Source organism: Vanacampus margaritifer, chromosome 16, assembly GCF_051991255.1.
Source record: "Vanacampus margaritifer isolate UIUO_Vmar chromosome 16, RoL_Vmar_1.0, whole genome shotgun sequence".
Taxonomy (NCBI): domain Eukaryota; kingdom Metazoa; phylum Chordata; class Actinopteri; order Syngnathiformes; family Syngnathidae; genus Vanacampus; species Vanacampus margaritifer.
This window is the reverse complement of record NC_135447.1, coordinates 8,253,928-8,281,604: the sequence shown is the minus strand read 5'-3', so window position 1 is coordinate 8,281,604 and position 27,677 is coordinate 8,253,928. Positions and strand designations below refer to the sequence as shown.

The following is a 27,677-nucleotide window of genomic DNA, read 5'->3' as shown; positions in this document are numbered from 1 at the left end:
GGTGGATTAAAACTACGTTATCCACATCCCTGCCGTGGCTCTCCTTCTTTCCTGCATTTGGGTCCTCCACTCACACACCATGACAATCTCAGTCCATTTTGCCACTTGCTGTCGAGTGAAAATGACATCACAGTTGCTCAGGTCTCGGGTAACAGTCAATCACAGCGCAGCTTCAGAAAACAGGTGAGCTGTGATGTCATTTTCACTCGACAGCAAGTGGCAAAATGGCCGCCTTCCGATATCGATAAAAACTGCTGGATTTTGCTGCTTAATTCATATTCCACTAATGCAATATTAACCGGAATACCCTTATTAGACTAGTGGGGCTGCTACATACAACGTATTATTGTCAAGAATTTTTTTAAATAAAAAAAAACAACAACAAAGGATTGTTTACCTTGAAGTCAAACTGCACATCCATATATTTTCCAAACCGACTGGAGTTGTCATTCCTTAGTGTTTTGGCATTACCGAATGCCTACACAAACCACAAATTTGAACATTAAACATTCAAATGAACCAAATATGCTGCGATTCTATTAAATACCTCCAGAATAGGGTTGGATTGGAGGAGGCGGTCTCCGAGGGTGGTCATGTGATGATTAGTGGGGCAGGTGACAGCATAGTAGAGCAGGATCTTCTTAGAGGCTTCTGTTTTACCTGAACCGCTCTCACCGGATATAAGAATACACTGATCCTTCCATGTGGTCCGCATGGCCCGGTAAGTGTTGTCCGACAATGCGTATCTGGGTGAAAAGCAAAACTGGTTAAGATTCATACACAATTAGTCAACTGTCATGTTGATAGCTGTGCATTAAACCCATAATGCTTACAATATGCAGATGCCAATTATATGTTAACAGTAAATCACTATTCATATTATGGAATTAGAATATTTCAGAGTTGAGCATGTTATTGAGGCACATAATCTATTCTAGATACAAATTTGTTGTAAAAATAAGATCTCTAATAAATAATTCACATTGCATTGTGTGATTACTAGCATCAACAAAAACAAGACTCACATGTGAGGAGATATTTCATAGAAACTAACTCCTCTGTAGCGTTCCATCTGTGGCTTGGAGTAAATCTCGAGCTCTTTGTAGGGGTTCACTGACACCAGAACTGAGCCTATGTAAGTCTGAGTTAAAATAGTCACAGAATTATACCAAACATTCAAACATCACTCCAAGTCAACTATTCGAGAGATATTATTTCAAATATGCCGAGAACATTCATTACATAGATGAGGTTTTCATTGAAGCGCCGTCGCAGGTTCTCTATGAATGCTGCCTCACTGTTGTGGTTCTCCAGTAGGACAAAATCTTGCACACCAACCCTGTCACGGGCCGTTAGGGTGCTCTCCATCACCAAGCGCACCCTTCCTTCAATGTCCACCTCCTGTAGAAAAGGATTGTAGTTACAACATTTCGACACAGGGTGGCGCTCTTGGACTGTTTCTATTTTTATCGGACGTGTCTGCCCCATTACAGTATTGAAGGCCTCGAGAAAATTCAAACAGGAGTAATAATAATAATAATAATAATATTAATAATTTAAATATGGATAAAATAAATGGGTCTGGAATGACAATTTCTGACACAGACAGTAAGATTTGTCTCGAATGATAATCTTTGCTAATGATATAAATTCAATTAAAAAAATAAAAATAAATCCCATTGAAAACAATGGAACTATAGCTCACAAAATTGTCATTTTGATTGACATTTACAACGAAAAAAAAAGAAAACTTTGAAGTGATACATCGAATGCTAATCATTAAGAAACGGACGCACAACGTATTACAAAACTTGTCTCCCTTCTTGCTCATGAAAAATTGCAAATGACTCAACACCACTGACCACATCTGTAAACAACACTCCACAGTTGAGTTGAGCTGGCCAAGGCAAGCCATTTAAAGAATCTCAATGATAAACAGGATATGCTTATCTGCGTTGAGATGGTGATATGCACCACATACACACAACGTGATAACACCCGAGGGTGATAACAGTGATGCAACTGGGAAAGCGTGTGTACATGTCAAACCTTCATTTGACGACAAACCTAATATTAAGGATGGGTAGAATTTAGTGGGCTGCGGTGACATTCTCTGTGGCCACAGTGTAAAATATCGCACGCACACACAACCACAGCAACATGTAACGGAAAGGGAAACGTTTGTCAGTTTGGAATCCTTTCTGATGAGTAATATTCTAAACGTGCATCATTACATATTAAGCGGCGTGCTTTGGTACCCATGACACTTTAATAGGCAATATTGTTCTAAAGGATACAATAGGTACAGTATAGTGAAGTCCAGTTCAACTTAAAGTGGAAGTTAATCTCCAAATTTTCCTTATATTAATATTGTATGCACCCCCACTAGTCTAAACTCGGCATTCTGGTGAATATTGCATTTGTGGAATATGAATAAAGCAGCAAAATATAAGCAAGTGGCAAAATGGCCGCCCCCTGAGATGAATAAAAACGGGTGGCTTTTACTACATTATTCATATTCCGAAAACACAATAGTAATCAGAATACCATGTTGAGACTACTGAGGCTACATAAAACATGTTATTGTCAAGAAAATTTCTGGTTTGACTTCCCCTATACAAAAAGTGCTGTGGTGATAATACTCTCATAGAGTAAACGTTCTTTCCCCAGTGGAATAAATGGAAATGCTATTAACCTGTTCCAGGCCCACAAAATGAAAAGTCAACAACAGTAATACAACTTAAGAAAAATATAATGTAAGTAATTCAATATTTTGCGTATCCTGATTTCATGTTCCAATGCCCATTGACATTGTGCTCCTCTCTGGTGTGGCAGTATACTACTGACATACTGTACATAATAGACGAAGAAAAGTTCCAAAACGAAGTGGCTCAGTAGGCTGCGGTAATGTTAGTCATTTTTACAGAGGATGTAGAATGCATGTGCTAAGTTGTGAGTGTTATTACATTGTTTCCATGGCTTTTAGCAACGTGTTAGCATTAAACTAGTGGGCTTTTCGAATGTTATGTTGTCTAATTCTCTTGGTTTTGTGTTTAAACTTCAACTTCAATGGCCATTAACAGCCTGAATCAAGCACTTGGACCCTTTTTTTTGTATTGCCCACTATATTTTGCTGCTTGTTGTGACGTTTGGTGCCACCATTTAGTGCTTGTAACTTACATTTTTTTAATAGGGATGAGCTCGGGAGTCGGGTCACTCACGAAAAAAAAAAGTCCCTCTTAGCTGAACCTAGAGACAGAAATTCCTTCTCCTATACGCCCTTTTTTTTTTTTTTGACTCTGAACACTCTTGAGTCACTTTTTAGCATGATCTTCTTCTATCGGTAACCTCCTGCAGATTTGGTGTAAAGAGCTATAAAAACATAAACAGCAAGTTGAGAGCAAAACAAAGGAGCTGGACTTTCACAAAGACTTCTCTTCTATGCAAGTGTCTCTCCCGTGGGGCTCATTTGGCTGCTGCATGTCGGTAAAAGGCCATAAGCAGTATTCGCGTGGAAATCCTTGCGAAAACAAGAGGACAACAGTGGAAGGCAGCCAAGACCGTGAGAGCAAAGGAAAGTCACCAAGCGTCTATTGCAGCCACTCCTCGCGGCTTCACCTTGGAGTATTGTTCTCTCATTCCTGCAGGTGGGCTTCCTACAGATGTGATTAACAGTTGGCTGTCAGATTTTCCAAAGAACACAAGCAAGGAATGTTCAGGTCAGGATTGGAGCGGGGCGGCCAGAGGATGCCATGGAATCTTTTGTTGCTTGTGTGGCAATAGCTGCATGTTTTGAGATTGAACGCTGGCTATGCGTGTTATCTTTTAAGTCTTCTAAACAGGGGTGAAGCAAAAGGAATCATCACAATAACTTCAAATATTTTGTTTGGAGAATTTCATACCAAGGAAAAGTCACATAGGCATGCATGACCCTCGTAAAACATACCTCAGTACAAGACTGCACAGAGCCAGATTGCCATTGGCAATAAGAATCTTGCTCTGCAACAGCTCCTCATTCGTCAGATTTAACACCTCGCAAGTAACTCGCTCAGGCTTTTGCAGATGTGCATCAGCTGTCATGCTGTCGCTGTGCGTGCATGCAACCATGTTTGTGTAATATTCTCACTTTTTCCAACTTGAGAAGGCCAGTTCAACACTTGGGTTGCCGGGCAACCAAACTATTTTGTGTCATCACAAAACACAGCAAACATTGTTTTCTGTCTTTCTCCAGTCACGAGGCCATTTTGACTTTCATCCGTACAGTCGCCACAGCAAGTAGAACTATCAACTCAAAAATCGTGACTATGATCTAAACACACATTATGATAAATATTGCATTTATGGAACATGAACTAAGCAGCAAGAAAACAGTTTATTATCCATATAAGGGGGCGGCCATTTTCCAATTAAGTTTTATTTAAACAATGAACAGTATACATAACATAGAAAAATATAATATAGACAACATAAAGACAACTCCACAAAAGGGTGGTTACAAAGGATATAAAAGCTAAACAAAATAAGACAAAAAAATAAAAAGATAGTCAGACAAATTTTGCAGTAAGGGCGTGGCCATTTTGCCACTTGTTGACTGAAAAGGACATCGCGGTTGCTCACCTGTTTTGTGAATTTGGTCATGTGACATTGACAAGCCGTGATTGGTCATTACCTGAGCAACTGTGATGTCATTTTCAGTCGCCAGCAAGATCAATAATAATAGCTGGATTTTTCTGCTTAATTCATATCCCACAAACGTTATATTAATCAGAACACCTTGTTTAGACTAGTGGGGCTGCACATTATTGTAAAGAAACTTTTTAGGTTGAATTCTCTTTTCAAAGAAATGGAATGTGGCTTTTTACAGCTTTTAAATAGCATGTCGCAGTCGGTTTTGATTATAAACATCTACCTAAGAGTTGCGGTGAAACGAGCATGTTTGCTCTGGAGAGGACTTGACTAAACTTTGCCTAAGTGGCCACATCCAGATAATCTTCCTTATTTGGTAAGCCTCTGTCCCTTGGCAAGGCTTGATGCTGCAACAGCTGGATGCAACCTACTATTGTGACGATGCTAACTTTTCTGCGCTAATGCTTATTGAAACCCAAAATGGAACACTTATACGGGTACATACAGTAGCTAGGTTAATATAAAACAGAAGAAGGGCCATCATGGTAGAGAGACTCTTACCCTGCCTTGGTACCTCATCCTGTCCTGTTGTTGCTTGAAAAAGGATGAAGTGCTGGACCCCCGCTGGGCTGGAGCTCCTCCTCTCGTGTGAAGCAGACCCGTCAACTGTAACCTCTCATTCAGCGTTACCCAAGGGCGACAGAGTGAGGCAGCGTAATGTCTCCTCTCCCCCGTCAGTCCCCTTTTCACTTTCTCTCAGCCTTCCTGCACGTCCGTCGTCTTCCTCCCGCTCGACCTCCCCTGCATGTGAGGACAGAAAGCGCCCAAGCCAAAAAAAAGTTCCTCGTTTAAAACCTTCAATTCACCTTCCCGTTCAAATGTTGGTCTGCCTCTCCAAAGCCCTTCACCCGCTCTGTCTCCAAACTGTGCTGCGTGAAACAAGAGCAGGAACTCCGCTCACACGTCACAAGTGGGTTGCAAAAGAAAAAAAAGAGAAAAAAAACATGGGAAAGTATGCCGCTGTGGATAATGCAAAAGGCAAGCCAGAGAAACAGGGAGTGGAAAAAGTTACTAGCAGCTCCAAAATTAAGAGTAACCACTCTGCTGTTGCAAAGTAAAAAAGAAAAGAAAAAAAGAAATAGAGAGAGAGCGATGATGAGAGCTTGAAACATTCTTTCCTTCTTTCCCTCCCAGTTGAATTTGCTCCCTCCCTTTTCTCCCACAAGCTGAGACAGATTCAAATAGGATGTGGGTAAAGGACTTATTCCAGTAGGTCTACCTGCAAAGCTTTATAAAGCTATCTGCGATGAATTTTTGAAATTTAGATAAATTACATTTTCCTGTTGCTTTCATGGAACCAATTTCAATGGAAGATGCTAAGTTTGACAACATTAGAAGGGCAATAACCTAACAAGCAACAAAAAAATAATAATGTGCTTGTTAAAAACTTTTTTTTTGTTTTTTTTTTGTTTTTTTAAATGTCTGTAGGTCCTCAATCGTCCAGGTCATGGTAATCCCCAATTGGACTTTTGTGTCAAAAGTTACTTCATGTTAAAGATTAGATAGCTTTTAATATTAAAAGAAGGCTCACACCAACGTCTTACAAATGCACTTGTGCCATCTAGTGGCAGAAAATGACCACAACAAATAAATATGACACTCTTTTTTTTACAGTACAGTACATCTTTTTAATTTAAACTCAATTTGATGAATTATTATACCGTAAAATTACTGAAAATTTTCCCACTTTTAACTTTTAACAAGAGTATGAAAACTTTGATTGTACATTTGAAACAGATATAAAATTTGTGAGTAATTACTATTGAAGTAATGCGATTAATTACGATTAAAAAATGTAATCGCCTGACACCCCTATTTTTTTTCCTGTTTCTGTTGACGTTGTCAGTTGCTATGCAGTTGCTATGGTCCCATATTAGCCACTCTTAGTTTATCTAGTCACTCTTACTTAATCATATAAGCCTTTATTCTGTCATATAGAATTTGACATTGCCCCAGTGAGAGTGACTGAATGACACTTTTGTCAGTACGCCAATTGAGGTTTCTCAGTCAAGGTTTCTCTGTCAAGTGTTTTCTTTGAGGCCATCTGAATCGAGCCCTTCTCTCTGTTGATATTTTGTATTTTTGTATACAAAGGCTCTCTGTTAACCAACTCCCATGTCTACTCTGCGTTTGGGTCCTAATTCCGCACCTCACATGACAGCATGTTATGTTACAGACACCTGGGAACTGTTTTGATTGCGGGGGAGGCATGACATAGAATGTCTGCTTATAATCAAATTAGCTCACACGATGGGTTAAACCGCAGCACATGAGATATTTTTGAACAAGTACTTTTACTATATATGGTCCAGTCACACAGTCTCCCTTATCTTCATGTTCGCCAATGTCGCATTCCATCAAATTCTAGTTATTCATTTTCAAATTAGGCCACCATTTCAAAAGAAATTCATACAATGAGACAATAGTTGATCATTTGTTTGCCATGGGGGAAAAAGTGATCAGTATTGTTTAGGCTTTCCTATCAAAGCCAAACAGTCTCCTGAGAAACAATTCTGGATAAGAAATTATGTAACCTGTAAATTACACTCAAGGGTGCATTATGTTGCAAAGTTGTGTTTACGGTCACATTCTTCTGTCGTGATCAAAGACAAATAATAATAGTGCCTTTCACTGTCAGCCATGTTTTAGTACATCTACTGTATATGAGTTGCAACGGTGAAACATTACAATGAAAGAATTTGACTAAAATATTCGGGGGGGGGGGGGGGTGCCAGCATCCCGTGCGTTTGCACCATTGTCTCAGAATTTCCATCATTGGGATGCCAATCTCACTATAAATCACAGCGATATGCGTAACCACACACGTGCAAAACACACAGGTAGCGCACATGCTGCAAGGTGTCACAGGATTGTCCAACATCTGCGAGGCGGATCATTCACCGCTGTTTTCCAGATGTGTCACTGCGTGCTCCTATTTCGGTGCAGCAGTTCCTGTAAGTGGGATTTCCTTCCTTGCTCTTTCCTGATGTTCAAGATTTTCCTTCATGGTCCACCATCAGCTAACCCCAAGTACTGATCGCTAAATAGTATTTCAATCTGTTTGCAAAGCCAGTAGTACTTTTACTTTAGTTTTTAAATGATACAAGGTGTGAAATCCACTGTCACTGATCTCACACAACTGTGCGATGTTGTTATGACTCCACGAATAAAATATGGGAAAAATAAACCTGACTTTGATTTTCACATAATTGTATCCAAGCTCAAAAACTAATTCCAAACATGTGAACTCTAATTGAAGGAATTCAGAACTCCAAGCATAAACATACTCCTGTTACAAAATGTCTGCCAGCTGTTTTTTTTTTTTGGTCTTATTTTAGTCTTCAAACTTGTATGACTCAACACAGCAATTTATCACGGTGGGATGACTTTTAGGGCAGGGTGGAAAATGGGAGGGAATCTTACCTCTCTTTCTGTATCTATTTGGCCAAACACACACATACACTATGCATGTCTACCGGTCTGTCTTTATTCATGTCCCTTCAACCTATCATGTTGCAGTGTATACGCATCAATGTGCAGCTATTATTGAGCCGCCGCCACTGTGTATTATGCCCTTGATGGAGAAGCCGCTAGTAGCCCTATTGTCCGTCTGTGCTGAGCGCCGTCAGCACCCATCTGTTGTCACTTTCACCCTGTCTTCACCTTTGCGGCCCGTCACTGCCCCATATCCCCGTTACAAGGACAAAGCCCTCTTGATTACTAGATAGCAGTATGCAGGATATAACATATAGAAACACGTAAGACTCTATTTTAAGTTGTAACTGTGGAAAGTGGAGTAAACACCACGAGAATAACAGTTATGCTTTAATCACTGAGACAAACTTTATCACGAGTTCAACTCCTCCGGTATGTAATTAAGTGAAGGCCATTGGCGCCGTCTAGTGGAGGTAGCTACAATGACACTTAAAACGCCAACCACTGCTCATTGTTATTGCTTTGATCAAATCCTTTTGAAAGGGTAAACGGGGCTCTGTTGTTATCTATTATTCATTATAATAAAAAAAAAATTAAAGCAAGGGTCAATTAATAACAATCGTGGTATTGTATTATTATTATTATTATTAGTAGTAGTAGTAGTAGTAGTACTGTAGTAGTATTTTATGAATCTTCAGTTTTAGTCTACACACACAAAAAAAAGCTTCAGGTACTGCATAAAACAGCGTAAGTCTTCATGCGTAAAAATAAACATACAAATATGACATTTATGATAAACAGCAAGGGTCACACTTACAGATGAAAATAGCTGACTGGTCATGAATCTTTTGCTCGTATTCCTCCACAACTTGAAGTAGACTGGTCCGCACATGTCTTCACTGAAGTTCAGAGGTGAAGGTGAGTCAACTTCGATGCAGGGTAAATTCCATTCCCAGATGTTTCTTCACCAGGCTCACTAAGAAAGTTCTCCCTCTCTGAGCTGCAGAATATAAGCATATATAATGAATGAGCACATGAGAAACGCTTTGAACATGTTTTTTTTTTTAAACACTTCTTCACACTTCACACAAGCCAATACTAACAGTTGGGCAGTTTGGAATAGCAACACTAAAGTTCACAGTCTCCAAGAAGTAATCTGTTATGCTCATAGACAAGTGGAAATTGGAATACAGTAGTCCGCTCCACTTACCTTTAACAACATGCCCCGCATTATATCTCCAGTGACCTGGTAATAATCATGTTACCTATAGTATAAATTGATCACTTTGCAGAACTCCTCATGTTTAGTGTACACCTTGGGTACGCCTGTTTGCTCCGTCAGAAACAATTTCACACCTCTGACATACTTTTTTAAAAATGGTGGCGATTTGAACGTCGATGCTGCCCTCTTGTGGATAAACGACTAGCATTAGTAATTGAACGTACAGTATTCATAATCATGATGGAAAATGTTGGTCGTAAGGTTTTTTTTCCAACACCCGCATTTAACCTTTTTTTTTTATTCGTTTTTGCCATGTACTTTTTTGTTTAAAGGTTAGCATGCGCAAAGCAATTTCGCTCACAAGAAATAACTGAAAGTGAGCCAGTTCGAAGTGACACATCGGAAAACGTTTATTTTCTTCTTTCAATACTCAGTTAATATTAATTTGGAGACTTTGCTAGGTAATATTTTAGTTGGTTTTTTTGTGAGACTGAGGTAGGTGCTATTTCAACATGTGTGCAAATGAATACCTTTATTTAAATGTAAATACTCTGAGGAAACTAGTTAGTAGCTACCGAGAGAAAACGATGCCTTGGGAGTGACGCAGCCCGCAGTACTGTAGTAAGCCTCGCCAGTTGCTTGCTAGCTCGCCGTGCTGCAGTAGTGTGCGGGCGCCGCTGGGTGAGTCCCTCTTTCCGCCGCCTCTGCATCCACTGCTCCGCTCTCCGAAGAAAAGAGGAGGACTGGGTCCGGGGAGGAGGAGGGCCCCCGCTGCCACCGCCGCCGCCATTATCGGAAAGCTGCTTCAAATCGCACTTTCACACACGCGAGCTGCTCCGAAATTCGGGACGCGAACGTTTCTGAACGCGCCGTTGATGTTTTGTTGGAGACGAAACTGCTAGTCTATTGCAACCTACTGACGGGTTTTGTGTGAGGCGTGTACGGCCGGCCCAGCATTAAATGTGCACAACAATGGACACAATAATGAGTGAAAACGAAGCAACGTGGTGAAGCCAGCAAGAGGAAGGCTTGGAAGGATTTTTCCCTTCTTTTTTTGCACATCTGGATTTCAGAAGCAAATGTATGCTTAAACAACATTGGATTGTTCTCTTTTTGTATGTGTGGATATTTATTTCCTTTCCAGTGTTTTTCAATCACAACGACGGAGGGAGCAAGTGATGCCGAAGAGGCGAAAGCAAGCACGGGTAACTAAAAACGCTATATAACGTACACAATAGCACATGCACTTAAAAATTGTAGCTCGAATACATTGTATGATGTTTTGTGTGCCTTTTATGCGGTTGCACATCAGGCGGTTGGGCTGCGGCAAGCTGGCCTGACAGATGCAGCAAGAGAAAGGGAGACATGCGATGGTATGCACGCCCTCCTCTTATTTATGGCTTTAGTGCACCGGTGAGTGCTCGTGTGTTTCACACCAGACAGCTGACTAAATAAAGCACTTTTTATATAGTGTCTGTGTGTTACGGTGGCGGCACACCAGCCCAGATTTCTTGAATGCTTCTGCAATCTCATTATGTAGACAGCAGAAGAAAGCAGGCCTGGCGTAGTCAGCCCCTCTGTGACTGGCCACCCATGGCAATCCGTTGCAAAAAAAAAAAAAAAAAAAGGATCGACAGCGGTATGGAACGTCAGAAAAAGATATTATCCCTCGAGGTCGATTATGTTTGGATGAGCCACCTCAGGTTGCATTGGGAAGCAGCAGGATTGCATGTATTTATTTTGGATGTCAGGCCTAGCCCAGCTGAACAATGTGGACTGCTAATAGTTGCTGCTGAGGCTGCTAAATGTGTCTGCTTATTTACGTCTCTGTACTGTATTTCTATGGGCTCTGCATTAACTATCAAACCAGCAACGTTGTGTGTTATTTTTATTGCTGCTTGTTAATTTTGACGTTTGAGATCTGATCAATCTATATTAATAGACTGCCACTTGCTTTCTTTACTACAGAATCTTTAAAGGCTAAGTAATGCATGGGCAAAGTCATTTGAATGAATTATGGGAAAGTAAACTGAAAGCCAGTTGTAGTGATTTCATTAAAATATCAGCAGTGTTATTTTTGTTTGCACTATTTTGCAGTACGGAGTGCAAATTACATTTAATTCTGATTTGAGATTTCCACAATAAATGTTATTCTCATTGTGTTTATTTGATCAATTTAGCTTCTCTAATGGAGTATATAAACCTATTCAGAAATGATTAAATTATCATTAATTAAAAATTAATTTTTAATTTTATTAATTTTATATTGTGAGATTACCGTGAAGGGATGCAATTAATATTTTGATATGAATTTTGGGCCATATTGCCCACCCTTATTTGGCCATACAGACCCGTTATAACAATAAATATGTTGGATTTTACTGCCATTTGGACAGAACACTGACTTGCAATGGTGTTCATTTTACTGGTCTTTATCAAGCTCTTTAATTTATTTATTTTTCTTGATTTTAGTATAAACCCTTATTACACTACGGCACATATTGTGCCCACATATGTCTTAATTGACAAGGTTTTGTTTTAAAGTTCTAATAGGCATTTTCTGCCTCCTTGCAGAGCTTTAGCTTTGTTTTGGATAAGCAGTTGTTCATTAGCCTGGAAATAGGGACTCTAATATTTATTAGTCATTTCATGGTTACAGCACAATCAGTTGTCGGCTGACAATGTCGTTTAGAGAGCACCACTCCCATCATGGTCCCTCACATGGAATTATTTTGACCCTGATGAATGTGATTACGATTTACCAAGATGTTCAGACCATAGCTAATATATTGCTGACTTTGACATCTATAATTGGGTATTGAGGCTCTATACATTTTGTTAAATTGGAACAAAGTAACTTTCATTGGCACTAGATGTTGTCGTGTGGTCTGTGTACCTGACTAGTGTAGTCAAGTTAAGGTATTTTTTTTAGTGGTTGACTTTGAGACTTACATTACAGAACACCAAAGTTCTCCCACACTGGATGTAATCTTTGTCACATCTTTTCATTTCCAAGTCTTAACCTACTGAAAATGTCAATATTAAAATGGTGCGACTGTTTTGCCTAAAAAAGGCTAATGTTGTTTCTCCCTCTTTGTCTTACAGGACATGACTTTCAAAGAGGATGAATGAGCGCACCGTCTTCACATATTGCACTGCTTCTTGAATTCAAAATAGTTGTCCTGCAGCAGAAACTGACATTTGAGCCCGTCGCCAACTTTATGGACAAACCTTCAAGCGAACTTTTTACACTGTGCCTGTTTATGGCAGGATGATCGTCGGTAGATTATGATGGCGAAAAAGCAAGATGTCCGCTTCCCAATTTACAACCTCATTGTGGTTGGTCTGTCGGGTACGGAGAAAGAAAAAGGACAATGTGGGGTTGGAAAGTCCTGCCTGTGTAATAGGTATGTCAGGCCCAGCGCAGATGACTTCTACTTGGACCACACGTCAGTGTTGAGCACCAGTGACTTTGGGGGTCGAGTGGTTAACAATGATCACTTTCTGTTTTGGGGGGAGGTCTCGCGGCTTCTGGAGGAAGGGCCCGAATGCAGAATGCATGTGGTGGAGCAAACGGAATTCATTGATGACCAAACATTTCAGCCGCATCGTAGCACCGCTATGCAGCCTTATATTAAACGGGCGGCTGCAACCAAGCTGGCGTCAGCAGAGAAGCTAATGTACTTCTGCACAGATCAACTGGGCCTCGAGCAAGATTTTGAGCAAAAGCAAATGCCCGAGGGCAAGCTGCAAGTTGATGGTTTCCTGTTGTGCGTTGACGTCAGCCGGGGCATGAACCGCAACTTTGATGACCAGCTGAAATTTGTCACAAACATCTACGGTCAGCTCAGCAAGACTAAGAAACCCATCGTGTTAGTCCTCACTAAGTGCGATGAAGGAGTTGAACGCTACATCAAAGATGCGCATACCTTTGCTATCACTAAAAAGAGTCTGCCTGTAGTCGAGACATCTGCCCGTTCAAATATAAACGTGGACCTCGCCTTCCTCACTTTAGTTCAGCTGATTGATAAAAGCAGAGGCAAGCCCAAGATCATCCCATATTTTGAAGCATTAAAGCTCCAGAGTCAGCAAATAGCTTCCGCCAAGGATCGCTATGAATGGTTAATCAACCGGATAGTGAAGAATCATAATGAAACCTGGCTTAACACCAGTCGACGAATGAACACCTCCCCAGAGTACAAAGAATATGTTTTCTTGGAGGGAACAGCCAAATGCAAGAAGCTATTTCAACAACATGTTTACCGTCTGAAGCAGGAACATATTGAGCGGCGGCGTAAAATCTACCTGAGCACACTTCCTCTTGCACTTAGTTCTTTGGTGCCTGACCTGGATGAAATAGATCAGCTCAGTTGGTCTGGTGTACAGAAGGTTCTTGAGTCCAAGCAGCACTTTGCTCACTGGTTTGTCGTTCTGGAGGACTCTCCTTGGGAGGATACGTCTCACATCGACAACATGGAAGATGAGCGGATCCCGTCGGACCTCCTGGAAACGGACGAAGCAGAGGAATTGTTTAATGCCCACCTGGAGCATTTACGTAACGAGTGCAGACGTGCAGAGATGAGACTTGAGTTTAAACACAAGCTAGCGTCTTCTCCCTTTGTCACACCTGGTCGACCTTGGGAGGAGGCTCGCAGCTTCATCATGAACGAAGAGTTCTACCAGTGGCTTGAAGAACCCGAGTACTTAGACCTTTACAACCGTCATCAAAAGGAGACCATTGACCGTGCTAAAGAAGACTTCCAGGAGCTGTTACTGGAATATTCTGAGCTTTTCTATGAACTTGAAGTGGATGCCAAGCCGAGTAAAGAGAAGATGGGGGCAATTCAGGAGGTGTTGGTGGAAGAGCAGCGGTTCAAGGCGCTACAAAAGCTTCCAGCTGAAAGAGACGCTCTGGTATTAAAGCATATCCACTTTGTATATCACCCAACGAAGGAGACCTGCCCTAGCAGCCCCCACTGTGGTGACTCAAAGATTGAACAGCTCCTGGCGTCCCGTTTCCCTACATGTTATCCCTTTTTTGATGTGAAAGCTCATTTCGGCGATACAAAGGCTGACAGAATCAATCTTGTCATACTGGGAAAGGATGGACTGGCCAGAGAATTTGCCAATGAGATTAGGGCTCTCTGCACAAATGATGACTGGTACGTGCTGGACGGGAAGATGTATGAGCTGACGCTGCGGCCCATCGAGGGAAATGTGCGTCTTCCTGTCAATTCTTTCCACACTCCGACGTTCACCCCTCACGGATGTCTGTGTCTGTATAATTCAAAAGAATCCCTCTCCTACGTGATTGAAAGCCTCGAACGCCTTAGGGAATCAACGCTAGGTCGAAGGGACAGCCACTTGGCGCAGCTGCCAACGTCACTGCTCTTAGTCACCAAAAGAGGCGTAGGATCATACGTGGATGTTGGCGGAGAAACTGCCTTGAACCTAATAACGCAGGGACAGCAAGTTGCAAGGAGACTGCAGTGTAGCTTCTTAGATCCTGCCTCTCCTGGTGTCGGCTACGGGCATAATGTCAGTGAGTCACAAATCAACCAGGTGCTAAGGGGCCTTCTGGATATTCGTCGGAGTACATCCTTTAGTAGCAGCTCCCCTCCGCTCCTCCCTGAGCCCCCGGGCGTGAGAGAGTCACCTCATCAGCCAGCCCCAGAGGCAGACCTTCGCATTGTCATGTGCTTAATGTGCGGCGACTCCTACGACATTGAGCAGCTGCTGTCCCCCTTCCTGATGCATCAGCATTGCAGGCCCATGTCGAACAGCGGCACCTCTGTATTGCTCGAGCATACCGTCGCCGGACATAAGCTCGCTATAGAGCTATCTATTCTCTCATATCACGCCTCCTTCACTTTACGGAAGAGCAGGCTGGTACACGGCTACTTTGCTGTGTACTCGGTCTCCCGAAAAGCATCCCTGGAGACGCTGTGTGCGTTCTTGTGTGAGGTTCAGGACATCATCCCGGTGCAGCTGTTGGCAGTAGGGGACAGCCAGGCCGAGCTGACGGAGAGCGACTACGCCCGGGAGCAGCAGATCCAAGGAGAGGAACTTGCCCGTGAGATCGAAGGCCGTTTCAACAGCGTGGTTTGTGGATCTGGGGGCGTGGTGGGAGGCATGCACAGGATAGAGATGTTCCATCCCTTTCTCATGGAGGTGGTTGAGAAGCGCAACATTGTGGAAGCCACACACATGTACGATAATGTTGCCGAAGCGTGCACCGTTGAAAACGTGTACTCCCCACGCTGCAGTTCTCCCAGTCCTGTCACCATGTTCCTGGATTCAGAGGACGATGTGGAGCCTTCGCCGCCGTACTACGATGGCACCCTCACATCTCACCACGGGGGCTTTAACCTACCTGACTTAGACTCCAATGAAATCTCTATTATCTCTGACATTAGAGACCTTGAGAGCAAACTCAACAACAAGGTGCACCCCCACGTAAGAGTTAAACCCGGCGTCACTTTCGACTTCCGAAAGATCAGCCGTAACCCATACATGGACACGGTCGGTCACCGGCGCTCGCTGCCGTCTGCTGTTACCTGGGTACCCGGGGGCGATGTGGGCTACGACCCCTCAGACTACGCAGAACCGATGGACGCTGTTTGCAAGCCCCGCCCCAGCAACGACGAGATCATCTACTCTGTGCCACACGACAGCACGCAAGGGAAGATCATCACCATCCGTAACTCCAATAGGATGCATTCCAATGGCAACGGGTCCGACAGTGAAGCCGACAGCAGCTCTCTGGAGCGGAGGAGGAAATTCTCAGCGGCGGGCGTGAAGCCTCGTCTGTACCGCGATCGCTCCAAGCGGCTCGGCAAGTTCAGCAATTTCCGCACCAGCTTCATCGGCAGCGACGACGAGATGGGAGCGCTCCCAAAGTCCAAGGAAGATGACTTTGGGACACTGAAAGGTGAAAGTCTGGTTAATGAGGAGAATGAGGACCCCAAGAAGAGGAATATTCTGAAAAGTCTTCGACGAACAGCCAAGGTGTGTATTAAACCTTTCTCCTGCTTTTATATGATTCTACTTTTATTATTATCTTATTCCGCTGTTTTTTTTTTGTCCTTCAATTGCTTTTACAATTCTCAACTTGATTCAAACCAGTCCGACTTCGACATGTTCCAAATATTCACGCTTTGCGGGATATTGTTTTTTTTTTCATTCCTAACTTTCATCGTTTTCCCATAATTCAATATTTCCCCCCCAAAATCCCCATTAATTTCAAATAAGACATTAAAAAATTCACTCCCATTTGAAATCAACCAACAAAATTTCTTAGGTCAGGCGTGAGGGTTAGTATTTAGGGGTTAGGGTTTGTATCGTTCCTATTCAAAATATTTCTATGTTCCACATAATTCTACGTTTTTATCACTCAATTTCCCCTTCATTACAATGACACAATTCTTTCCCATTCAACATTCAAAATGTTAAACTCATTGAGTTTACCTTGGGAATGATTTTCAACGTTCCACATGTAAAAAAATTTCCATAGTTTTCACTCACATTGCACATTTTCACTAATATCATTTCACCTAATTCCATCTATCATTCAATAGCATTCCACATTATTCAATACATACATTTCCACAACTACCTTTAAAAAACATTCCACCTCATTCAGTATGATTCTTTGATTTTTTTTCATTCAGCATTCACACACAATTTCTCCAAAAATTACTTCATCTAATTTAACATTTAGTATCAAAATGTGACGTTTTCTGTTGTCAGTATTGTTTGTTGAACTCTGTCTTTCTTTTCCCTTCAGAAATCAAGACCAAAGCCCCGTCCAGCAATCCCCAAGCCGATGGAAAGCAACTATTTTGGGGTACCCTTAGTCAATGTGGTGTCCCCAGATAGACCCATTCCACTCTTCATTGAGAAGTGTGTTCGTTTCATCGAGACCACAGGTGTGTGTTTTTAAACCTGTTATGAGCTGTTCTGTCCTCGTTAAGTAGTGGTAAATATGTCATGAGTACATTTTTAAGAAGATTAACTCTTTCACTGCCAGACGTTTTCAGAAACGGGTCGTCCCCACTGCCAGCCGATTTAAGCATTTTGAGTGATCTTTCAAGGTCCACAGAAAATGTTGTGTTTGGACTATGGAAACACACATACTACCAAATGAAAGATTGGACTCTCAGCTTTCATCAGAAAAAAAAGTTTGTTTCTACCTTATTCCGTTCTTCAGTAATCAACAAGAGAAAATGGTTACTTTCACCGAAATTCTCTGTTTTGAAACAAAAAATGGAGAAAAAGAGCTTTTTGTGAAACGATGTTATTTCATGCACTCTAGTGAATTGTACACTTCTTTTTGTCCATGAATGATGCCACAAACACCTAAATAGTGCTTTACTTCTGTAAAACGCTTTCACCAACAATGAAAAAGTGTTTTTTGATTGCAAAATACGTTTATTTCCATTCAACAGTGTAACAATTTGACAAAACAATTTCGCAAACTATTTACAAATGTGTGCAACTGTGGTACTACTTACAATTATGTGGATGTTTCAAATACAGTTTTTCCTTTTGCAAGGAGACGCCAGGACTCGCACAACAGTTTACTTTCACTATCGCATTGGTCCGTTTTGCGTGAAAACGTTACACTTTCTTGACGGGCTTTTTTTCCGGGGAATAAAAAGCAAGTAGCAGACTGTACACATCATCGACATGACATCGTCGTCATCAATGTACTATTTTAGCGTTGGTCGATGCCTTTCGTCTTGTAAGTGTAAAGCTGCTTGCAAACGCTCGCCATTGCCCGTTCCCTCCTCCATCTAACGTCTTCTACTGCCGCGTCAATGCTTCCCAACCACGGAGTCACCACCCTCATCTTCATCATCGATGATGATCATCGTCGTCAACAATGTGCTCTTTCAGCGATGCTTTTGGTCTTTGAAAAAAACGGGCTCCTCGCGACCGGCCGCCATTTTTCCTTTGTCTTCCATTCTCATCTCCTGCTCGACGCTCTAGCTCCGCCTCTACTGACGCCCACCCGATCTTGTCAAAAGAGAGTCATCGCTGCCCTCTAGGGGCCAAAAATAGTCATTAGGCACAACAGACAGGCTGGAAACTTTCACCAGACATGCGGAAGGGTTTCCTCTACCCGTTTCAAAAAAAAAAAAAAAAATCATTGGATGACGTCTTTTGACGTCATTGGCAGTGCTCCGTAGGTTTTTACTTGACGTCTTTAAACGTCAGTGGCAGTGAAAGAGTTAAATATTACAGTGTTTTTTGGTAATAACTCAATCTTTGCCTGCTTTGCTCAGGTCTAAACACAGAAGGTTTGTACCGCGTAAGTGGGAACAAGTCTGAAATGGAAAGCATGCAAAGGCAGTTTGAACAGGGTGAGTTACCAAAGCAAGTTGATGGTTCACTCCGGAGACCCGTTGCCTTTCATTTTCTCCTCTCCATGACACATGCGCTTGTTGTGCAGACCACGGATTAGACCTGGTGGAGAAAGACTTCTCCATAAACACTGTGGCTGGAGCCCTAAAGAGTTTCTTCTCCGAGCTGCCTGAGCCCCTGGTGCCTTGTGCTCTGCAGGTGGACCTACTGGATGCTTTCAGTAAGCAAACACCGCTGGGCAGGGAGGGTCTCGACTCCAACATAAAAGCATGAATCCTGTTGGAGCAAAGAGGGTGGGGCAGCTTTTAACACGCTGATGATTTCAATGATGGCGCAATGAGGCTTCTCGAAAACAAATCAATGCTGTAAATACTATTGTGCAATTCTACATCCTAAAATATTCGCTGTGAATGCAGAAATCACTGACCGAGAGCAGCGGCTGTACACAATGAAGGATGTCCTGAGGAGGTTCTCCAGGGAAAATTATGATGCCTTCAAGTACGTCGTGAGCCACTTACACAAGTAAGTTCCCTGAGAATAATTTATTAGCATAGTAGAATTATGCCTTATACTTAGTTGTATTTAGTAATATTGTTGATTTTATTCAATTGGTAAATTTATGTGTATGTACATATCTGTGTATAAATAAATGCATATACATATATAGTTTGGGTCAAAAGTTTGTTTTTATTTGTTTATTTTTCATTTCAGACAATCATTGAGACAATTAACAACATTCAATTTTCACATACAATTACACCCGAAAAGAAAAAGGGCTGACGGGATGAAGCCAAAGCTTATTAATTCCCAAAGTAACCTAATTATTTATCAAAAATGGACCGATTCCACTTTCTGGGTCAATTTGACCCAACTTTCTGTGTTGTTTTATACCAAGTGACCCAATTTTTTTTAACCCAGTAAAGGCTCTGACCAATATTAATGAGTTGTTTTACGCTGAAAGACCAATTTCTTGACTCAAAGTTGGGTCAAATCGACCCAAGTAGAGGATCGTTCCACCTTTGACCCATAGTCGGGTTATTTTTGACCCAACTGACAATTCAATCCGTATCTCGATGTATTTCAGTGGAATGATTGGATTTGCTTCCAAATTGCTCAATACAAAACTTAATCCAACCTTTGTGTGTTGGACAGGGTGAGCCAGCTGAGCAGGCTGAACCTGATGACCAGCGAGAATTTGTCCATCTGCTTCTGGCCCACACTCATGCGACCGGACTTCACCACCATGGACGCCCTGACGGCCACGCGCACCTACCAGACAATCATCGAGATCTTCATCCACCAGTGTGCATTCTTCTTTTACAACCAGCCTCTCATCGACTCCCCCACGGGCCTCGGGGGGCTCCCCGCCTCGCCCACCACCACCCTCGGCGGGAGCTCGGCCTACTCCTGCTACCGTTCCTCTCCCCCGCACACAGGTGCGCATTTTAGCCCCTTGCAGCAGCAGTCTCCGCCCACCACCCCTCAGTCCCCTCTGCAGTCCCTGCTGCCACCCTTGCATCAGCACGCCCATCCTCACCCCCATCACTCCCCCGCCGAACAGGAGACGCTGTGAGACGACGAAGCCCCCGCCCGCTGTCGAGGGGTTTTAGTGGCAAGCTCACGCCGGTGTGTCTGAGGGTCACCTGGACATTGGACGTCATGAAAGCTGGAAGACATTTGCGGCCACCATGTTTTTGTGTTATTCTTCCTCATGAAAGTACTGCCACTGGATTTGTTGACCCGCTCAGTCTTTAGGGGTGGAAGTTAGCACCCTCTAGTGGAGACATTAGGGGTGTTTGTTTAATTGATATGGGGAGGGTAAGGGGTTTACACATCCAGGGATGCACTTTAATTTTCACTGTTGTTTTTTGACACACTGTTTTTAATTTTGACAGCTCAGCCATAACCATTGCCTCTACAGAACAGAGCTCTGGCAGATCAAACTTTGTTTACATGAAGTTAGTTTTTTTTTATATCTACATACTTATCTGAAGCACTTTTTGATAGTGTAGGGTGATATTTTAATTGTCAATTTTGTTTGTTTAGTGGTGAGTTTGGCATTGTTGTGCAAATGAGATCCCCCTTTTCATTGGGTCCATTATCCAACTGACTCCTGTTCCTCTCATCCGGCCTCGGAATATAGTTCTAGATTTTGTCCTCTTTCGAGCTGTTGGTTGAGCTGAAGGAATATTTCGGGAAGTTGGGTTTGATTTTCAATGTGGGTCAAGTGAAGAAAAGCAGCCATAATTTGATCACTTGAAACGTAACAAGATGCCAATCATTTCTAATATTCCCTCCAGTTTCCACATTTACTGCAAATGAACAATATCATAGAAAGGATCTGTGAATGGCGACGCCACGTGAAGTACTTTAGCATATTTGTTTATGAAGATTTGAATGTTTGTTTTTTTGTTTACCCTTAAAATTTACAAGATAAAGCTCTGTTTCCTACGGGGACAAGTGTTTTAATCACTGGAACAACTTTTTTTTTTTCTGACCACCTTTTACTGACAGGAAGTAATACAATGCTAGCTTTGTTTGTAAGCTGAAATCTCGCCGTGTTTGTGAGTTCACAAACCCCCGAGAATGTGTCAGAATGTGCACACTACTCCCAATATAGTGCACTACTAAGGGGTCACGCCATTTTGTAGGGGTGTCCAATTGTCCAAAAGAGAAAAATGTAGTGTACTCGGTTACCCACAATGTTCTTGGAAAAGTAGGTTAATATAGACCACAATGCATTGCGATAAGGGTGGACATTCGGACACAGCCCATCTTGTACGAGTCCGCTGATTTTTTTGTTTTTTCTCCAAGCGGCACCACTGATGGGTCGAATCACAAAACCACAAATCGACAGTGTGTTTGGAAGCGGGATTTGCGGCTGTGATGACAAGAAGAAGCGCCATGCCACACCGGTGGATGGATGCTGCAATTAATTCTGTTCTCGCAGAACTACCCCCAGTTTCTTTTTTGAAAGAACAGCGATAGGCGCTTGGTGCATTTTGTGCTTTCTTACCGATGACGACATTTTCATCTATTGCCGTGATTGGTCAAAACTAAAGTTTGGTAGGCATGCGCAAGTTGCCCATCGCCCAATCAGCTCAAATTATTGGACTAAATGTCCCGCCTTTCCCGAGCAGATCACATTGGAGCAGTCCCAGATTGATATTGTGGAGATTAGAACTCATGTGAGTGATTCAATCTGGTTCCACAAAATTGTTGCTCCTACCTGCCCATCATAAAATATACTGTAAACACACAATCATGAGTGCTCATTGCCATTCAGTGGCTGAGTGAGTGTGCGACCGTTTGTAGGGTGTGGGAGAACAAGTGAAGTCAGTGGTAGGAAACATTTCTAGTGTGTATTTCGATGATTGAAAGTCCGTTTTTACAATTTTTTTGTGAAGGGTTCAAGGCCACTTAGTGCATGATTTAAAAACACAAACACTGCAGGAGAGAGATGAAAGCCTCTCGCTGTTTGAAAATAAAAATTTAGTCCAAGGACAGAACAAATGCTTCAAGAGAAATAGCTTATGTACTGCGCACCGAGAGGAAACCATGAAATTTGTCTGACTGAGCAAATAGTGTTTGAAGATGAAGGCCTTATGTGAACTGTATGATAGTTAATAAATTAAATCTTGTAAAATTGTCCTCATCTTTCTTGTGGTTCATGTGTTTTAGCATTTGTCGGGCGTAATTAACTTTATGATACTATAGGCCTGCGGATGATAACTGCTAAATTCATGTTTACATACATTTAACTGTAGAAGCATTTTATCTGAAGAATGCAGTAACAGTGGTGCAGAAGATAATCTGTGCATGTACAGTAACAAAAGTAAATGCAGCTCTGCTTACCTTTTGGCTTTGACAGTGGCAGACCTTCGCCCAGCCTAGCAGCCAAGTCGACAGAAACTCTGTGTGAGTAATATGTAAATTAGCCTCACTATACATCACAACCAAATTTAGAACATTTCGCTAACAGTACTGACAATAAAAGAATCTCGTACCTAGTTGGATAATTTTTCACATAAGGTATATGACTGGTTGTAAGCCCTACTTGCCAGCGCTAAATGTGTTTGAGGTGGTACTTGCAGTACAATTTTTTTTAAGAATCATTGCAATACTGGATACTTCAACAGATGTACAGACAATGTATTAAAAAAAAAAAAGAGTCATATAGTAGTGATTTTCTCCTGTACTTAAAAGGAAAAAAGTACAGACTGAAATGTACTAAAGAAAAAATATTGATTAGATTAGCCTTATTGGCCCCCGCAGGGAACTCAATCATCGCTGACTGTTTCCTTTTATTGATAAACATAGGGGGAAAAAGGGAAAAAGAAAAACACGTTGCATTTTAAACACAAGCTAGCATAGCTGAACATTTATGCTATCAAAACGTGCTAAAAAGCTTTGCTAACATCAATTGAGTCACAAATGTGCTAATTTAATTTATAACTGTAAAAACGCCTTATTTACTTACTTATTAGTTGTATGTATACTTTGCTAACATCGAGTCACAAAACGTGCTAAATCAACTTATAATAGGAAAAAAAAGCACATTATTTGGCTTGAATGTTTTTTCCACTGATCTGAATATATGACTGGATAGCCCGTGCAAGCCGCTGAAGCCACAGGGCGGCCATCTTTCTCGTCCCCTCTCGCGATACTGACTATACGCTATACGTACAGATTAGACCAGTGGTGGGCAAATTTGGTCCTCAGGGGCCGGCGTCCTGCAGGTTTTGGAGGTTTTCCTGATTCCAATCAACAGGATCGTTACCAAGTTTATGCAGATCTTGCTGATGAGCTGATCATATATCAGCTGTGTTGGAGAAAGGAAACATCCAAAATCTGCAGGAACGAGTGAGCCCAACCCTGGATTAGACATATACACCTCGTAGGCAGTCAGTATAGGGCCGGGGGGGGGGGGGGGAGGGGGGGGTGGTTATTGTGGTAACAATTTTTTTTTAACAAGTAAAACTTTTTTTTTTTTGCCTTTTTCTTTTATCGCTCAGTTCCTGATACCCCAATATTAGATTTGGCAGGGGCATCTTTTTTTTGAATTTCAGGTATAATTCTTTAATAAAAAAAATTATTGTATAGATATATATATATATTATATACACACACGTTTCCTCCTATAAACATCATTAAGCTTATAATTTAAAGGCGACATGTATTTAAGGTAAGTTGTAAAATGTCTGACGTCCTCTTGTTTATGTTTAACACATTTAAAACATCATAAATCATGCGTTTCTACTAAGTACTGTCTCAAATGTTCTCTAATTTCGATAGTGTAAATGTATAGGATGTATGCCGATAAACTTTTCTTGGGAGGAGCAATATGGCGGCCTCGCGGCTTCAAAAGTCTTGGCCTATCGGCTATCCAGTGATATATTCAGATCAGTGTTTTTTTTCTCCTAGATAAACGACATTTTTACCACTTATTTACTTACGTTCCTCTCATCTCGTTTGAAGTAATATCATCAACTACTTGAGTTCGAAAAAATAAATAAAAAGCCTACTTTGACACATATTGTAAGTAATGCATTCATCGTTGATGTTAATGCATGTTGAACTCACCTCCAGATAAGTTTTTGATCAGACATCTTTTTGCAAGTAGGTCTGGGATCACCGGTGGTCCCACCGTCACCTCTCAGAAAATATTTGAAACTTGGCCAGCAACATTTTCATATTGAAAACATTTAAAAATGTGTAAAAGGCTGAAAGAAGTCAAATGCTTTTTAACGTTTCAGAAGACCTAGATGTCAAGTGTCAACCACACAGAAACCATGACATATGAAAGATAGCTTTATTGCACAAGGTGTTAGAATGATCTTTTTTAGTTTTTGCTTTCTTTTCATAGAAAATGTACTTTTGAACACAAGCAATTGCTATAACAAGCAACTCAAACAAATGTTTGGGATACCCTCAACATTTTTTGGGGACATTTTTGATTTTCGTACATATTTTCCTTCAAATGTTTCCCTTTTAGCAAGCATGCAATGACTTTTTTAGAGGATCAACAAAATACAAAATTATGGTTAAAAAAAAAAATAGGACAAATGACATCAACATCAAAGACCTTAAAAAAAGAATTTAAAAAAATGACAAATTAGTATCAAAACATGAAGGGAAAGAAAAGTGTTTTGCCCATTCAGAAGTAGTATAACAGTATTTTTGATTCTATTTCAATTCTTGAAACGGGGGGATTCAACCATGACGTGTCCCCTTAAGCATTCTGACGAAAATAGCTCTTCATACAAAACTGTGTTTTATGTACAAGACTTCATCTATAAACAACACTGACAAAGGTAGCAGATGCTGCATCTAATATGGTTGTGGGGTAAGGATTTTTTTTTTTTTACTTGATTTCATCCGCGTGGGGGCAAAGGAGAGGAGCCTGAATGCGTCATTTTGACATTCAGACTCCACTCCGCTATTTATATACATAATAGCAGTTTGTGTGACCAAAAGAGCTACGAGTCCCTGATTTGCTTTGGCTGACAGGCCACAAACTTGACTTTAGTCTAGAATCTACATTTCCATTAAAGCCCAAACTCAAAGTCAGATGGAAATAAATGACCAACAAATAAACCCTCCCCAGAATAAACATACTAAATAAAAATAAAGCACAACACTATCATGGAGATGCTTCAGAGAGACATTCCGGTAGCTTCTTGTGTGAATGTACATATTTGTGGGACATTTACAGTACTTCAGACGGGACATCGAGAAAGATGGAGTGACGATTTGCTAACTTTCACAACTCAAATCCCTGACATGAAACATATCTTCTAAACAATGGAATATTTCACCTCATTCACATTGTTACTGGGATTCCTTCAACTAGGCTTACTGGGATCTTGGTTGTCATGACGATAGCTAGTTATAGACACTGGGCTGAAGTTTGGGAGTGATTTTATTCATGAAATGCAAAGACAGACTCCAACAACCAGAGTGCCAATCTTCCAGTCACCCAATACAATAATAATGATGATAATAATATTAAACAATAAGGAATCTATCTTGCTTTTCCCATTTCCTCATATTGACATTAATACTTCTTAATCATTCAGAACATCCATACAAAGTCAAACCTTTATTAAATGTATTATTTTTTTTCCTGATTGAGCGATTGTCTCATTCTTCTTAAATTTGACATTAAATTTTCTGTAAATATGACTACACTGCCGTAGTGCATAGCTTTTTATGCTTTATCTTTTTTTTCACTTAGATGTCAATATACCTATATAGAAATATATATGTTCATTCTTTTTAAATAGCAAACATTCTTTATTTGCAATGTGGGGTAATTGCAGATGGTTCATTTGGGTTGTCCTGATTTTACAATATGGTAGAGATAGACCAATGTTTTTTTCAGGGCCGTAACAGATTATTAGTAGTCTAGGAGGCCGATTAAATAATTTGGTGTAAAAAAAACAACCCTTTAACTCTTAATTTAGTTGATTTTATTAGTATATGTTTATTTAACAACTTTTAAGATTTGCAAAATATTAGATTAGATCTGAGTCAATCTTTGATTTAAAATTCTAATACGATGCCATATTCAAATTCTGAATATCGGTGCAGATAATCGGCCCGGACGATAATTGGTCTATCGCTACAATATGGCCACAGGGTGTGACACCTGCAGAGATAATAAAGACTTCTTCTTTAACAATAATTGCCAATAGTTATTAGGGAGACATACAAAGGGCAAACAATAAGAATAAGAATAAGGAACTGAACTGGAAGTCCTCCAAATGGTCAGTAATACTCAAACTATGAAGGACAGTGTGTGTGTGTGTGTGTGTGTGTGTGTGTGTGTAGTCCTTGCTGTCACGGACTCAGAGCTTTTTGCTCCACACAAATAATCACTATTTGTCTGCGCAACTCCGGATCTCAGCCTCAGCCGGCCGTAACTGTTAGTTGGAGTTAGTAGTTCTTTTCGTGGAGATTAAAAAGCAAAGTTAGCTGGGTCTCTGAATGGGAGGACACCTACGGAGAGGGCAGCGGGCAGCTCACCTTAAGTTGGGTACAAAATACGGCGGCGTTGCCCGGGCCGATCGGCGGGACGGCACCGATTGGACTAGACCAGCGTGTACGACTTGGAGTAAGCCCCCGCGCTCTGTTTCTGCAGCCGGCCCAGCGCGGAGGAGCTGCTCTCCAGCAGCGAGTCTCTGGAGCCGCCCATCTTGTTGCCGCTGTTGGTGGGGTTGCTGCCCGTGCTGGACGTGGAGGCGGTGGCCGCCGCGTTGGAGCCGGGCATGGTGAGAGTCCTCTGCGGCAAGGTGGCCGTGCCCGAGCCCACGCCCAAGCTGCCCAGTCCGGAGTGGCCCAGCGTCAGCGCCTGCTGCTTGGCAGAGTCTAGAGTCTTGTGGCGGCCCTGCGTGTGATACGCACGCTGCGTCAGGCTGCGGATGGACGCCTCCCGCGGGGGCACGGCCGGGCACGGATCGTGCAGCTCCCCCTGCTTGCGGAAGAAGGGATCCGTCTTCATGTAAAGGGGTAGGTTGCAGAATTCACCTGAGAAACGCAAGCAAGGTTAGATGCTACGCTTTTTATCATTAACGCTCTTCGCTGAGGATACAAACTGAGCCCTGCAGAAAATCCTCATACTCTATAACTGGCAAATTTGACCCCCCCCCCCCCACACACACACACAATTGCTTATATACGCCATGGGTGTGCAAACGTTTGTGCTAAAAGGCAGGCAGGAGGTATGTGAGGTAAAAAAATTGATTTTGCTGCTTAATTTATATTCCACATTATAATATACAATATAAACCAGAATACAGTATCTTTATAGAGCGGAGTAAGCCATATGGTGCCCATGGGTCATATTTTGATTTTATTGACATCAAATCCCATTATATCTGGTGAAAATCCACAAGTAACTGACAGCACCCTTAAAAATGGTTTACTACTGCCTATGGACACAAGATGGTGGCAAAGCACTACATGA

General features: G+C 41.6%; 3 protein-coding genes across 8 annotated transcripts in view; 1 reads left to right on the top strand and 2 right to left on the bottom strand.

The window, feature by feature from the left end:
* LOC144035945 (unconventional myosin-Ic-like) overlaps positions 1 to 23,275 on the bottom strand; it is a 33,735-nt gene extending 10,460 nt beyond the window's left edge. For 2 of the 4 annotated variants that reach the window (XM_077546065.1, XM_077546068.1), the window contains exons 1-5: positions 5,188 to 5,756; positions 1,243 to 1,401; positions 1,026 to 1,141; positions 548 to 746; positions 398 to 478 (exon numbers count right to left, since the gene is read on the bottom strand). In XM_077546065.1, the coding sequence (XP_077402191.1) occupies positions 398 to 478; positions 548 to 746; positions 1,026 to 1,141; positions 1,243 to 1,401; positions 5,188 to 5,205 (573 nt within the window). In that variant the 5' untranslated portion in view covers positions 5,206 to 5,756. Of the gene's footprint in view, positions 1 to 397; positions 479 to 547; positions 747 to 1,025; positions 1,142 to 1,242; positions 1,402 to 5,187; positions 5,757 to 8,938; positions 9,122 to 9,918; positions 10,229 to 18,717; positions 18,986 to 22,564; positions 22,624 to 23,189 lie in introns of those variants that run through there. The other 2 variants (XM_077546066.1, XM_077546067.1) reach the window with 2 other exon arrangements.
* Positions 10,002 to 22,358, top strand: arhgap35b (Rho GTPase activating protein 35b). 2 transcript variants are annotated; one of them, XM_077546064.1, is made up of 8 exons: positions 10,002 to 10,548; positions 10,656 to 10,716; positions 12,449 to 16,351; positions 17,130 to 17,271; positions 18,631 to 18,708; positions 18,798 to 18,929; positions 19,126 to 19,231; positions 19,862 to 22,358. In XM_077546064.1, the coding sequence occupies exons 3-8, from the start codon at positions 12,632 to 12,634 to the stop codon at positions 20,280 to 20,282; spliced, it is 4,599 nt and encodes a 1,532-aa protein (XP_077402190.1). In that variant the 5' UTR covers positions 10,002 to 10,548; positions 10,656 to 10,716; positions 12,449 to 12,631; the 3' UTR covers positions 20,283 to 22,358. The 2 variants fall into 2 exon arrangements, with proteins under 2 accessions (XP_077402190.1, XP_077402189.1); XM_077546063.1 differs by lacking the exon at positions 10,656 to 10,716.
* A 1,232-nt stretch (positions 23,276 to 24,507) lies between the features above and the next one.
* LOC144036243 (cell adhesion molecule DSCAML1-like) overlaps positions 24,508 to 27,677 on the bottom strand; it is a 55,239-nt gene continuing 52,069 nt past the window's right edge. For both annotated transcript variants that reach the window (XM_077546720.1, XM_077546721.1), the window contains exon 33: positions 24,508 to 27,238. In XM_077546720.1, coding sequence (XP_077402846.1) covers positions 26,802 to 27,238 — 437 coding nt within the window. In that variant the 3' untranslated portion in view covers positions 24,508 to 26,801. The remainder of the gene's footprint in view (positions 27,239 to 27,677) is intronic.